This window comes from Balearica regulorum, chromosome 12, assembly GCF_011004875.1.
Source record: "Balearica regulorum gibbericeps isolate bBalReg1 chromosome 12, bBalReg1.pri, whole genome shotgun sequence".
Classification (NCBI taxonomy): domain Eukaryota; kingdom Metazoa; phylum Chordata; class Aves; order Gruiformes; family Gruidae; genus Balearica; species Balearica regulorum.
The window spans coordinates 4,319,277-4,334,883 of record NC_046195.1 but is presented as its reverse complement, the minus strand read 5'-3'; the positions used below and the strand labels follow the sequence as shown (position 1 = coordinate 4,334,883).

The following is a 15,607-nucleotide window of genomic DNA, read 5'->3' as shown; positions in this document are numbered from 1 at the left end:
CATTTTGAATGACAAAAACACGAGCAGCATTTGTTGCATGCGTTACTCTGTTTAACTGTGAAATTTGTTTCCTGAACACAATCTTTAAGGTGATAAGCTCTGCGAGATCTGGAAAGACAAGCCTCACATTGGTGCATTTGAGGATCCGGGAGTGCATTACGCTGTGCTGCTTCTGGAAGAGAAGATCGGAGATCACATTGCTCCTCAAGATACACCCACACAGCAACATACGTTATGTTAACAGGATGGGTTTTAACAGAATAGCCAGCCGACCAGTTTACAATATGTTCAGTGTTTCCTGTGTAGATAAACACTAGCATTATCCCCAATAGCCCAAACAACATCCACTATTTAGATCAGAACATGTAAAGCAGCTGCAAGGCCTCTAGCATTACAACAAAAATCTAACTACATCGAGCCATGCAGTTATTCTCACACATCTGTCAGCTTCAGCAGCATATCTGTTCTTCTCAATATAATAGGTATTTCCTTATGAATCCCAGATGATGCTTGCTTCAGATGCACTGAGAACTTCCAGGTTCTATATTTCTATACAGCTCCTGCATGTTTTTAAGAAGCAGTCTTTGCCATCTGACTGTGGCACACCATGAAGCGTATTTCACAAGCAAACAAAGCTCTATTTTTATCCTTTACAAATAAGCTCAATTCAATGTTGCAGAAGATCCAGCTATTTTGATAAATCAGCAGACTTATAAAATAGGACAAAGTATCAAACAGCAATTGCAGGGTTCCTGCCAAGTTGAAACGCACGTATTTAAGTTTTTCTCTGACAAAAGTATATTCCGTAAGCAGCAAATACATTGTAAAAATCTAACAACTTGTTGAAATGCACCCAGTTTTTGTCATGCACTCACCTCAAAAAAAAAGACTAGCTGCTTTGTTTCCCCCCTCCTTTTATAAACCATTGGCTTCTAACACATGGGAGGCATATTGAGTATCAATTCAATTCCTTTCGAAATATGCTCCTTCTAGTGCTTCAACTGAACAGAAAGTCTCTTAGCTCTTCCACATATATTTTTTGGCTGACATCAGCAAAACCTACATGTTAGGACAAAAATTATTTGACTGCTTTATCTCAAGCAGAAAGGCTACTGCATCAATGCTTACACTGATATTAGTTGGGAACAACATTCACTCTTTCAAAAAACAGTAGCAATAAGGGGTAACAACAAAACCAGATGTTCCTCTATTAGGCACTCAGCTCCAGTTACGCAACACACAAGCTGAGAAGGCGCACATGCTTCCGTCCTCAACGCGCTTTTGTGTAATTCTGCGACAACTTTCATCATATATTAACATCTCTGTGTAGTGCGTCCTTTTGGATTGCCATTTCCACAGGCCAAGGAGATCCAGGCATGTTTTGTGACCATTCATTTCCCTTCCCTCCTTTCCCTTTCACAATGTACTTATTAGGTGAGGAGCTTCTAATGGCCCACATCCAGCCTACAGCACGCTCTCCTCTATGCTCTTTCCACTCAAGATGGAGCAGAAGATACAGGGCACATGCATTATTCTAGCAAGTCCCACTCCCTCTCCACAAGGGACCCACAGTTTCACTCTTATCAGGTGACAGGAAATATTTCAGCTATACATCAAGACTGCATCCTCTCCTTTTTGAAGGGCATGTATCTGCACACCTCATCGCATCTGCACACCTGTACGCACATTGTGATGTGACATGACTGACGTGCATCTGTCACACGACCAAACCCCATCCATTTCTGCACATTTCAGAAGAATTTACCTTTTCCACTGCATGATGGACGCTTGCAGGCACCTCATGGAGGAGAGGGAGGTGCAAGGTATCCCTCACAATAGCTTTCATGCCCTCAGTAGCAGCCTTCCCGCAGGTCTCCACTGCAGATGTGATGGCGCTCTCAAAGGTTCTGTGAGCTCTACTGCATTTTCATTAAAAAAATCTGTTAAAATCCTGGTTTCAAAACTCTGCAATGGAGATAAATTTCCTTCCCACGCCTTCCTGTCTAACTGCACTCTAGCGATGATCCCTCTTATCCAGCTACCTAAGGCAAATGATAGAAACCACACAGGTGGTGACGCTGAAGACCAGAATAACCACAGCACTATTAAAGTATACTGCGGAAATCCACGCCCACATTGGTGAGCCTCAACGAGATGCATTACAGTGTGGGTTGTTTGGGTTTTTTTCCCCGACTTCCTCTGTCCATCCCCATACTTTCTCAGACATTTTCTGGCTGATCCTTACTTTGCCTATATTTTCAGAGTTTTTCAAAATGAAGACAGGTGAACTGTTCTGCTACTTTGAGCATTAATTCCCTTCCCAAAGCCACATTCACACCTGGGACAAAAATGTCTCTTTTTCCTCTCAGTGAAAATAAACAACTCAACTTCTGCTTTGTAAGCACATCATTGTATTCCTCAAGCAACCTTTCATAATCTCAGAGAAAGCTCATTGACCAATATTGCTCAGGGCTTGAAACTACAGTCAATAAATGCTTTAGCAGCAATTACAAGACTGAGGCCATTTCTAACATACTGGCTCCACACTAAGTTTATATAACATTGCTTGCACTTGCTCGGAGCAGGATGTTCTGAAGTGTTGCTGCAAAACCTAGTTCAACGCCCACAGACTTCAGAAAAAGCAAACAAAGGACAAAGCCAAGCCTTGCTGAAAACCCCAAACCTTTTGCTCATCCTGCATTGCATGCACATACAAAAGTCAGTATGGGAAAATACCAACATATTAAGAGACACTGCTGAGACTTGCCCACAGACTGTAAATCCCTCACAAGCTGACTACTCCCTTCATCAGAATCCAAGGTACATGGCTATAAATAACATTAACGTCAACACACCTAAAAGAAAATCATTGTTCTAAGAGACAGAGTTTGTCATTTAGAAAAGCAAGTGAAAAAAACACTGCTTTGAGAATGGGGAACCCATCCAAGATGCCTCTGGGAACATAGCCACTTTATGTTTGATTGACAAGTTTACTCATTTCCCAACATCCTCCAAAGAACATACCTATTTCCACGGGTGCACAGAAGCCAGGCAATATTATCTCAAAAATAACCAGCAAATTGTCATCCCTTCTACCGATCTTTCAACTTATAACCTTGTTCTGCAAAGGTCAAATCAGTAAGCTTACTCTCAACACCATGGAATCATTCAAGCATTCAAGGCAGACTAGAGCCTTGTTTTTGAAGACTGAACACAAAATTATTCCAAAGCGTTCAGACCCCCTAGTCATACCTCTGATGTGCTGGTGTTTCCCCATGTCTAGCACTTCACATTACCTTATACTGCCTTCCACTCTCATTACTTCTGCAGATCTCTCTCACTGGCTTTCGCTCAGCGGTTGTAATTAGCAGATGCCCAAAGTAGATCATACACTTGATGATCCAAGACAATTGTTATTAGCAAATACACAACATAAGGAGGATAAGACAATAAAAGATAACCTTCACGCACTTAAAATTAATCTGAAATAAAAACGCCGTTCACAAGCATAAACATAACCCTCCCCAGATATTATACACTTCGGAAACTAAGGTGACTTGACATTCAAAGATCTAAACCGCAATACTTTTGTTGGACTACATTTGCAAGCACAGAGCACAAGTATATCAAAGGAGGAAGAAAAGCCTTATTTTTTTTTCTCTAATCCAATGGTGATTTCCTTATGTTGGTCAGTGAAAGTGGACTGAATTAGAGATGGTCATTCATCTTTGACTCATTCAGACAAAGAAGCTGTACACTCACGATCTGAGGAAATAACAACAATCAACTTTGTTTTCTAAATCACTCTTTACGCTAACACTTCTGGGGCACATACCCAAACAATATCAAATACCAAATAATATAATGAGTCAGGAGCATTCCAATCACTTAGGGTCTGCACCAGAATTCATTAAAAACAGGAGGATGGGGGAAATCTGCTCCAGTGATTTTTGGATCAGACTAGAGCTTTAGGAGCTCCAAGACAAGCTCTCCAGAGGAGATAGCCTTCTCTGTGCTTCCACAGAACATGCTTTGTCTATTCCTCAACCATCCCACACTGGGGTCAGCTCTTTTATATCAGTGCCTTTGCTGTAGGATTCCTAGCAGCAAGCATTTTAATACGAAGGCCAGCTTCTACTCGACATTCATATTACTTATATCTTTTCATAATGATACTCCATAATATATGTATAGTATATGATACTTCACCTTTTACTCTTGTATCCAATTCCCCTTTACACATCCCAAATATCACAAGGTGGCCTAGTATTGTTAATCCTATGCAAATGATTTTTCTACAGACATGTAACAAAGCTGTAGCAAAAGCAGAAATAATATACAGACCCCCAAGATTCCAGTTTCAGGTACTAGAAACATGTCCTGCCTAATCTCTTCATGCTTCTTAAACTCTGTCATACCATAAAATCGGATCTTATTTACTTAAGAAATCACATCATTTCCCTTTGTGATCTAAGGCGTAAGTTTAAACACATATATTTTATATCAGTATAAGCCCTGGATGCAGACACTACAGAAGTGTCTTTTTAGTATAGCTTGTACTGTGTGTGAAGGAAATTAATCTAAAGAAATCCACTCTTCAGAAAAGCTTGGCAGAATCCACCTTAGAAGAGCAGAAGAAAGTAAGTTCTATTTCTCTCTTAAAAAAGGTTGCACTGCGTAGGTACATTATTAGCCTGTCATCACCAAATTATCTGACAATCAATTACTGGTCTACACATGTTAGATCTTTGATAAATGTCCACCCACCACTGAATAAGAGCAGGATTACAGAAAACAGAGGTGAGAACAAAACTGTTGGATTATTTAGCTTGTCACCACCCTTGCATTTGTTTTCCTTAGGGTATCTTCTACCCTACAGCTGAAAAATCTTACTTTCTCAAGTACACCTGACATGAGCTGAACCACCAAATCCTTTGCCAAGCTCTCCTGTGGCACATTTCTATATTACAAAACAATAGTTTGTACTAAAGCAAAACCCAAAACACACATTAGAAGAGATCAAAGTAACAACTTCCCTTGTAAGTTGTTTTTTAATACTGAAAAATGAGCAATTTAGAATCAAAACTGGACTGTTTTAAATTAGTTATTTGAAAAGAGAACCTCCCCTCCACACACACAAAAAACCCCAAACCTACCAAATTCAAGTGATATTGTCCTTTGGTTTTGGTACCTTATGCTACAACTAAACAAAATTTTTATAAGCGTTTAAGTGTTTTCCTCTTTCACCCTTCTCATCCCCTTTCTTTCTCTTTTTTGTCCTAGAAGAGTAAACAATTGCAGCAGCAAAAAACAAGTATCTTTTACCCTCTGCTTTCAAACAAACATAATCAAAGCACAGTTAAAAGTTATATTAATTTCAGCAAACCCTTGTTTTCACCTAAATATTTTCCTGTCAGAAAACAGTAGCCTAAAATTTTTTCTGTCAGAAAACTGAGGCAGCTACTATTACCTGTGTGCCTATAAAGAACACAACACACAAAACATTCAAGCGCTTCGGTCCCATTACAGAATCACTGCTCCTGCCACTAACTCTCAAGGGATCCCTTTCTGACCTCCCAAGTTTACTCTGTAGTAATTACATGTGCGGTGAATGACCAAAAGACAGCATTTCCAAGCCTCCACTTCAAGTGTACGTACCAAATGCGTTAGCTCTGCAGCTAATTACAGCTCCCCAGACAGCTAACTGCGAGGGCTGCCACTGTAACTGATCCCAAAGCCCTCGCATGCTTGAGTGATGAGCTTGGTGTGAATGCCTCGACAGGCGGGGCACGGGGAAGCCCGCAATGCCAGGCATGCTGTCATGGCATCACCGAGCCCCGATCCCCGTCCCTGAGGCGCCTGGAAGGATTATTACTGCAGATAAGACACATCGCTGCCCCAAAGTCCAGTAAGATCTAGCCAGTACAACCTACGTTTCTTGCACAAGCAGATAAAGGACATCAGAAAGTCTGAAGCCCACAAATGTTTCAGAACAGACACCTCCAGAGACAGTTGAGCTTTTTCCCATGCATTAAGCAGGTGAGAGTGCGATTTTGGTCCTTCTGCAGCTAGTGACTGATCAGCCAAAGCAGGAGCAGTTGCTGCACGTTTCCACCCTCTCATTCACGCCTTCATTCCTGACTGTCCTCTAAAGGGATGCAGGCCAGGACTAACCAGACCCTGCCATGCTGCAGTACCCCCAGCTCACTGCTCAGAGCAGCAGGTGTTAAGGAACCTACCAGATCCCAAGTGAAGCTGTTTGAAGGAAAAGACAGGAAGAAATTTATGGATAAACGTGATGAAGTTGCACGGCATTTGCTGAATGACATCACTAAGCTAAGGTGCGAATCCAGGACAAACTGTCCCCGATAGCTTTGGACAGAAACACCACCAGACGGAGCAGCGTGTAACACCAAATGGTGTCCTTCTGAAACTACGGCATTCCCCAGCCCTTGTGGGACCTGCTCAGGGATAAATAACAGCCACTTGCTAAGGAAATGATCTGGGGAGCTGCCTTTACCCCAGCTGACAGCTGCGGGACACCTGCCACATACAATCTGAGGTAGAAACACCATAAAAATGCTGTGCAAATGGGATGACCAAGCGTAAGCCACCACCCGAGCACCTCTGACAGACCTACACCACAGCCACCAGACTGACCTGTGGGGAGGGACCCCTCCGCCCAGCTGCACACCCCAGGACTCGTCCACGACACTGAGGAAAAACCGGCGGCGAGGGGCGGCCCTGCGGGCTCCCCAGAGCATCCTCAGCCAGATGGGCTTCGCGGCTGCGCTACTTCAGCCTCTGAACTCCGACGCAGGCGGGACACAGAGCGGGAACATCATGAAAGCGGCTCAGAAGCCGGCAGAAGGGGAGAGACGGACGAAGAGATTAACGGGGAGAGGAGACCGACGCCGAGCAGGGGAGAGGAGCCTCCGGCCCCGCGGAGGGCTTCGGGCGCCACCGGCTGAGGGGAGGCAGCGCCCACTTACCGCCGGGCGCAGCCTGTCCGCGTTCGCGGGGCTCCCTGCGGGGCTCCCTCTGGCGCTGCCTCGGCGCGCAGGGTCCCTGCTGGGCCACCCCTGCCGCTTGTGCCGGGAGGAGGCTGAGGGGGCGGCACCGGCCGCCGGCCCTGCTCACCGGAGGAGCCGCCGGGGCTGGGCCGGCCGGCCGGCCGCCCACGGGAGGGGCGCCCCGCCGCGGGGAGCCGCCGCGCCCCCTCGCGGACTGCGGCGCCCAGGGCGGCATCGTGAGGAGAAAGGGGAGAGGTTGGGGGGGGTGTCCCGTGAGGGGAAAGCGGGGAGGGAGGAAGGGGGAACGGGGCGGCGCCAGCCGCTTTCGGCGCCCGCGGAGGGGGGCGGGCCAGACAGGACTCCGGCGGGAGCCCGCAGGGGCAGGTGCGGCGGGGGACGCGGCCCCCTACTCCGGAAAGAAACCATGAGGTAACACCCAGTTCACGACGCGGGTGGGTCCCGACCACCGCGGCGGGTACCCAAGGCACAAACTCGGGGTTTAGAGCCCGTAAAGATGCCTGGGAGCCCGCGGGGCAGAGCCCGCCTCCGTCCCGCCCGCCCGCGGCCAGACCGCGCCCCCTGCCCGGAGCCGCCTCCAGAGCCGTTTGCCAGGCAGCAGCTCCTGCTTCTCCTCCTGGGCAGCCACTGCTCCAAAGTTTAGTAAAGAGCTCATACCGTCCCAGTTTTCAGCAGCAATCCTGTACAACAATATATTATTCCAGAAATCAAAAGGCCCCGCGTCTCAAACACACACTGTCCTCACTTGTTTATTCAGTTGTGCTCCATTTCATCAGTGCTCAAGCGGAGTTACTCTGCAATGAGAAAGTTTCATCAAGGACACATGGACAACAGGTAATGGCTGCCACACATGGCTTCGACAATACTATTTTGATATGAATGTTGCCTCTGGGCAGCCTACCAGGGCAAATAACCCTAGCACTTGGCATCACCACACAAGTGGCAGCCCTGCATTCCCACATTTGAGATGTGGATACGTGCTTGGTCACCACAATGCCTTCCAGACCATCATAGCTCTCCCAGGCCGATTAGGGAACATCTGAGGTAGGACCTGATTTCTTCTGCTTTAGTAGATTCACGATATGTGGAAATAATACCAAAGAAATAAGGCTGAGGCAGTGAATTCAGTAGTGGGGCACTTCATTTGTATAAGCCTTGTTCTGCATTCTATACAAGCCTAAATACAACTCCATATCCTTTATTGTGAAACTCAACATTACCCAGTGAAATTCCCTGTTGTTTCAAGAAGCCACTGTGATAAAAAGAATGGTTTCCAGTCCTCACTGTGGATCTCAAAATGCATTATTATGCACTAATACAACAAACATTTATAACACCGTTTTCCAAGTTGCCCTAGACCAAACGTTGGCTACCAACGACATCCTTCATCTATTTACTCTCTCGTCTTAAAGACATTCCCCAAACCTGTAAAACTAGATTTTTATCTCTCTTTATTTGGCAGACACTAATTGTATTAATACTGTTTGGTCTCCTTAAATTCCTTCCAGGCAAGTTAATATCCAACATTAGCTAATGAGAAATGATGCAGCATTTTTCACACCTTCAAAATCAAATATAAATGCCAGGCTGCCTTCACTTCAAATTCTCTATGCAGTTAAGATAATGCAAAGCTATGGCAAATTATCATATATAAATAGGCAGGCTGTTTCCATTGCAATACATTGCAAAGATAGATGAATTTCAAAATAATTTTATACTAGGCAAGTGCCTAAAGGCAGTGCTTTTTATTATCACAGTTAAAGAGAAATTTGGCCTCAGAGTTGTTCCAAGTCAAGAGGACTGAACTGTGCCTCTGCTTGCCTGCTCTGGGAGCAGTGTTTGCAGCCCAGAGTTCCACCCAGCTCTCCCAATTCCAAAAGGAAAGTGGCTGCATCTGATATTACACTGGGTGGAGGGCAGGAAACAGGAGCAATAGTAAAGGTTTCAAAGGGCAGTGAAAGAATTCAGAAAGGGAAATACAGATATTTCATTCCTCACCTTTAGTTCTACAATGTGATATGATCACATGAAAGTCACAGCAATCCTCCTACAGAATTCTCACAGGGAAAGGCACACAAGGAAGACCACCTCTTCTGTTTGCTCCTAGCTGCAAGGAAGGGGACAAAACAGCATGGTTTGCCCTGAGAGGCCACAATCGGGCCAAGCTCTCCCTAGACCCTGAATAACCCCAACGTGAATTTCCGATCTGCTGGCCAGCCCTGCAAGGTCTCCAAGAGCAGCAAGGGTAGACTGAATCTTACCCTTGATCCCATGTCCACAGGGTTTCCAGCCAAAATACAGGTTCTGCTAAGTAAGATACTGCTCTGACATGGTTCTCTAGTTGTTCACCTTTAAAACACTAACTCAGACTATTTGCAACATCTTTGGCAATAAAGGCAAAAGCCTTTATGTGCATACGGGACAAGAACAGGAAGGAAAACTCCAAGTCAAGTAGTGTTTGAAGCAGGCAGCACAAGTGAAGGCTACAGCATCTGCTAGCCATGCATTTACCAGTCTCCTTTAGGAAGTGATGAAGAAGGCTATGTTCCGAAGGGGGACTCCCAGGCTTCAATACCAGAAAAATGCTACCTGCATTTATAAAAACAGGTAAATAACTTATTTCACAGTTTAATCACCAATCACAGTGCCTGGAGACATCACTGAGTCAGTGCATCAGCTCAAACATGACGTCTTAGAGGCAGCTCCCTGCGAAAATAAAACTGTTTTGTACAGACAAAATGTACACCTCACTTGAAACAGGCAGGATGCAGTCACTCAAGGCTACGAGTATCTTAATTAAGGCCAAAGTAATCTTAATTTACCAGGTATATTCTAGCATTGAATGTTTTCATTACTTCTTTTCATTTTACATCACCCCAAACTAATCTATAGTTTTCTTATTACATAACTGTTTTTAATATCTCATTCAGTAGATTAGAAAGCAAAACTCAGGACTATATAATGCTCTGAAAAGCTGGAACTGTAGATGGGTGTAACTGTAGCGAAACATGGCTTCTACAGCATAGTATCATGCTGAAAATACCACTCTAACATCCTCACGATTGAACTTTTACCTTCTTTTCCAGAGGGGGGAAACTTCCAAGGCAGAGCACACCCTTCCTTTGCATTATCTGAGTGAATACACTTCATGTGTGGGAATTCTTTAAGCTCCAGCACTACATGGATTCTGCTTCCAATGAGGTCAAGGAACAACAGATAAGGAAGCTATGTTTAGCACTTCTGAAAACCCCACAGAATGAACACCTGGTATACTGTAAGCAGACTTCAGTGTGTTCTCCGCGTCTCTGAGGCACCCAGAACAGAAAGTGACACTCTGCAGGTATTTGGTCTCAGTTCAGAGTAGACAAGCTGCATTTCTCCTAAGTTAATGCATTTCTTATGAATAAGGTATTTAACAACATACCTCAGCTATACATGCCATCAGCCACGCTCACATCCTTGTTGCAATTCCACTGAGAACAGATGTCTCCAGCTCAGTCCATCAGGAAATGGGAGCCTCAGCTGCTCTTTAACAGGCCCCAGCAGCTGCTAGGGCAACACAAGCTACTCAAGCTAACTATGCCAAGTGTCCAAGTGAGGACATTGCTCCCCAGGTACTCTCTTCCCAGAATCTTCTGTTCCTTCCTTTGACTTAAATTTTCAGAATATAGGACAGGAGGTCCTTAGGCCATAGTCATGTTCTGCCTCAATTGCTGCTCTCTATCCTGTTTTGCAGCCCCTTTCAACAGATTTCCAACTCTGCCAATATCTACTCTTAACCACTTGCCATCCTGTAGCAGAGCCAGAAGACAAGAACTGTGCACTATTCACCTCTACTATGAAAGATCTGCTTGGACATGCAATTAAAGTGATCTCCCAACTCTTATTTTTCTTCCCTCACAAACATTTAGCTGTTAAGTCTTCCATCTGAAGTAACTGAGGTACTTGATAGCCTCTTCAAGGGAATCAAGGTAACTCCAAAATGCAAAAACCATATCTGAAAGACAGACATTGAGGTTAGATTTCCAAATTAATTCAGCACTTGGTTGAATTTTCAAAGCAGCTGAAATTATGCACTTGGCTACCAAAGGCTTTAGCAGAACATCAGTGCCCAAGCCTACTAAAGAGGCTTTTGGAGTCAGGAGATATCATACAAACACATGTTTCTTAGGAAGTCTGTTCCCTGTGAACCCTCATGCAAATTTCATCGCCCCTCCCCTCCCAAGAAACTAAGGGCACCAATCTCGAGTTTACCCAGTGAGCATCACCTGCATGCAACACATCTATAGTTCACTTCATCCTTCCAAGCCAAATTTGCATATCTGTTCCTCTATAGAGACTCTCTCAAATCACATTATCAGACAAAAACATCAGCTTTACTACTGGTTTGTTCTGATGGCACCTGCAGTTATTTCCATCTGTTACGAAAAAACAAAAAAGAACCAGAGCAAGCTGTAAAGTAATAAACAATTTATTTCTTCTTTACATCAATCGTTATGAAAACAACACCACTTACGTTTTGCGATTCAAATTTCTTGTACCGCATATTGCTGATATTTAACATGGCACTTAAGGGAACAGTCATTTAAACAGCTACACAATTTCATGAAATTGATTAATTTTCCATTTCTCAGTTAAGCGTGACTGAACATACAACTCTATCAATTTTAAGACCATTCATTCATTCCTGATGTCTTAAGGAAGAAAAAAACATCTTTCCCCTTCTGCTGAAATATCTTACCATGTTTACAAAGACTGAGGGGAAATGGGTCAATCTCTCACACAAGAGACCTGAAGGGCAACAAAAATCCTTTTCATTGATTACATAGCTGGTAAAAAACCCCCACTAAACAGTCTGGTAACACTGGACGATAACACTACTTGTACACATGTACGGGTAAAGCTGAAATACTCTGCAGTTTTAATAGCTAGAGGTATAGCGCACCAATGTTTTGACTATTTAACAGAAGGTAAGAGAACATTTAAAACAAGTAACCAGAAGTTTCCCTGGAAAGCCATGCGTATGTGTATGAAGACGGAAGAACATTCTGCAAGGTGTAACTTTGTGGTTTGGTTTATATCACATATACTGGGAACCACTTGTAAGGAACTCTCTGCACATATGGGCACGATCTTTAAGTTTAAAAATAGCCTCAGTAGTCTTTACTTACATTAACAGGTCAATTTCTTGCCAAGTGGCTGGCATGAATGTTAAATCCTCATGCACCCTTTGGGAAGTTTACCCCTCAATACAAACACTTGGTATCTATGCAATTCAGCTTTTGCAGGCCACTGAGCCACACTGTATTTTTGCTTGGTTTCACTGGGTTTAAATACTGCCTGTGTATCTTGCATGACCCTAACTAGTTACTGCTCTTCAAAGTTACCAGATGAAGCATCACTAGAAAACTAGTAGTCACCCAAAGACATTTGCAACAGCAAGGCAAGCTTCCCCTGACATTGCTTCCTGCTTTATGCATCTCATTTTGGTTCTACATGGACTTCTAGTGGTCAGAGATTTGATGCCTCTACAATTTTTTGAGCTTTTAACCAAGGCATCAGTAACAATGCTTAACAACATGAAGCCAACAGCTTGCTGGGAACTGGAGTATAACAGAATCAACTCATTTCATATTTGCAAGCTAACAAAATACCCAGAGACAATGTGATTTCCATAAGCTTCCTAACATTCACGTATTAGATTCACATAGGGGCGTAAAACCAGAACTACTTAGTTTTACTGTGCAATTGAGTAACAACTTACATAACGAAACACAGCAACACACACACACTTAACCATCAGCACAACTGTAGAAAATAAATGGTCCTGTGACATGTTTTGTCAGCTAGAGAACTTCCTCAACAGTTGCCCCAACATTAGTTTTATCTTCACACCTGAAGACTTCAATGGAATCAGTCTGAAAACACCTCCTAAAGTCATAGGACTACTTCATAGTGAAGACTCAAAATAGGAATAGGATAGGTACATACTTCTAAATTCTTCACCTTAACATTTCAACTGTTGCCACTGAAAGGAAGATCTTCAGCTTAGGAAGATAAACAAGATTTTTTTTTTTTAAAAGTGGACATTAGATTGATTTAGAGACCAGCTCTTTCGAAACGAAGACAGCCTAACTAGAAAATTAGAAAACCTGGTCCCATTCTTCTATTCAAACACTGATTGTAACTAAAAAAAAAGAATACAGTACATGCAATAACATGAAAAACCTGCCTAATAAACTCAAGTACACAACCAAGAGTAACTAGGGAATAAAAAAAACCTAAACTACTGCTTACAATAGAAAAGGTAGGGGACATTTTAGAAGACAAATAACATACAAATCAAGATGATCATACCATGTGTCCCTCATTGACAAGAATTGTTGGCTAATTAAAAATTACATGTCATAAGAAGCATACACTTTATATCAAAAGTAGTCCTTTAAGTTATGTTCACCACTGATTAAATATTTCCCTTCCAGATAAATTGATAATATGCTTAGAAAAGGCTACGAATACATTCTCAAAAAAAAAAAAAGTGCTGTGAAACAGAAGCAGGATTCCTCCCTGCACACACTTATGTTTTCTAAAACAAGTGTAGCTGATAAAGTTCTGCTTGTTCTCAGAAAACCAAAAGAAAACACACCATGTAGAAGCTTGATGCACTTGACCATTCCCAACCACCAGTTTTGTTTTTTGCCAATTAACTGTTTCCCCAGAGCTGAGCTATTTGCTGCCTAGTAATTGTATGCTAGTTTTATCATGACACGTTCAGACACAAAATTTAAGTCAATCCAACATTCTGAAGATCCAACAGCTCAAGAAAGAACATTGCAGAAGTCCAGAGAATAGCCAGCAAGAAAGAAACCTTTCCTCATCCTCAGAACCATTTAAGAGTATTGCCAGTCATCAAATGAGAAAGAACGGCCTCCAGTCACATTTCTGTAGCCAAAAACACTACAGCTGAACACACCAAATGTTTCCTTACAGCTGTCTTGCAAGGCATGCATGCAATGCTCACAGCAAAGCTGAGCACATTAGAAGAATATTACATTTTTCTCCTGGAAAAGGATCTTGAATTTCTGCATGTATGCTGTGACCTTTAGGCTCTTTTGATCGATTGATAAATACTTGTTTTAGGAATCCTATTGCTACCACTATTGTACAAGTTATACATTCATGCAAAAAAAAAAAGCTACCTTTATTCTCAAAGATCAAGACTTCATCTTATTCTAAGTCCTAAACAGGAAGGAGCATTAAAATAAAATAATAATAAAAAAGCCTTCAACAGATACATAACTGATTAGCTACTAAAACATGGTACTCATGTGACAAGCTCCATTCTTCTTCCATAATAGCTGGGTTTTGGTTGTGGCTTTTTTGAGACACTGCAATCAAAAAAAGTGAATAGAAATAAAATTGACTAAACAGAATTTGATCTATAAAACCCTTTGCATTAAGGAGAATCTTTATCAACACAGTTGCCCAGAAAAGCATAAAAGATGTTTGATACCACTGTTTCAGTGTACACTGAACAATCAGTGACAAATAGGTATTTATTTTACCTTTACTTTAAGTACATATAGTCAAGTGTTCTGTTTGATGATCCACTTCATGTCACTTCAGGAAGAGACTAAGGAATGTTAAAGTTCTTGCGGTGCTTCCTTCCATACTTGTCTAGTTTGTGACCTCAAGAATGGCTAGTTTATTCAGGGGCAACATGATGAAAGCCATGTATTGAACTAACCTGAAACCAAAGCCATGATGTCCTCCCACATTGAACTTGCGCTACAAAAAAACATGATTACATTAAAAAAACCTGCAGAATGGCAATGAATGTGGTAAACAGAGGGTGGACTTTTCTTACTACTGTTTCACATACAGGCACTAATAGTGCACTGCAGAAAAAACAACTGGCAATTCAGCCAATTGACTAAACTGAGACAGATACTAAGTGCTCCACATACAATTCCATAAACATAAATGTAAACAGAAGTGTTTGGCCTCCATACAAAGCAATATTTCTCAAAGTGCTGGGGTTTGGAAATCTGTCCTGCATATTTCCAAAAGCAATTAGTTTACATTCTGTTTGACAGGATTAATAAAGTGTTTTGGAGGTTAACTCACTTTGGTCACGATCCCAAAGAACAGTTTATGAGTTTACGTTGAATAGTTTCAACTATCCTCCTCATCATCACTAATAAGGTCTCTTTTTTCTACACACGTGTCTCGTTCACGTAGGAAATCCTCACGAATGGCTTCGAGTTCAGTTAGTTCAAGACGCACTTTCTCCAGGTGATAGGCCCTCCGGTTCCTGATCTGACGTAATGGAAAAGGATTCAGGTCTCCAAAAGCAATACCAGTCAGTTTCCTGTAAGATTACACAATGTTAGAAGACAAACATTCATATTTGGTGTTTTTTAAAATCAGTTTTGAACTTCATCCTTATCAATATTTAGTATATGGCTGATATCTCTGGTCATCTTCATACACCTGACAGGTCTCAAATGTTACCAGTATTGCAAGAAAGGTCTATAAAGCACTCTGTTTCAAAGTTATTTGAAGTGATCAAGTGT

The 15,607-nt window shown here is 42.5% G+C and overlaps 2 protein-coding genes across 5 annotated transcripts in view; both read right to left on the bottom strand.

Moving 5' to 3' along the window:
• The window catches only part of DAPK2 (death associated protein kinase 2), a 55,571-nt gene extending 46,744 nt beyond the window's left edge, over positions 1-8,827 (bottom strand). Inside the window, exon 1 of the mRNA XM_075764918.1 lies at positions 7,777-8,827. The gene's annotated coding sequence lies outside the window, so the exon portion shown is untranslated. The remainder of the gene's footprint in view (positions 1-7,776) is intronic.
• Positions 8,828-11,486: 2,659 nt separating this feature from the next.
• TBC1D2B (TBC1 domain family member 2B) overlaps positions 11,487-15,607 on the bottom strand; it is a 37,220-nt gene continuing 33,099 nt past the window's right edge. For all 4 annotated transcript variants that reach the window (XM_075764912.1, XM_075764911.1, XM_075764914.1 and 1 more), the window contains exon 13: positions 11,487-15,402. In XM_075764912.1, the coding sequence (XP_075621027.1) occupies positions 15,207-15,402 (196 nt within the window). In that variant the 3' untranslated portion in view covers positions 11,487-15,206. The remainder of the gene's footprint in view (positions 15,403-15,607) is intronic.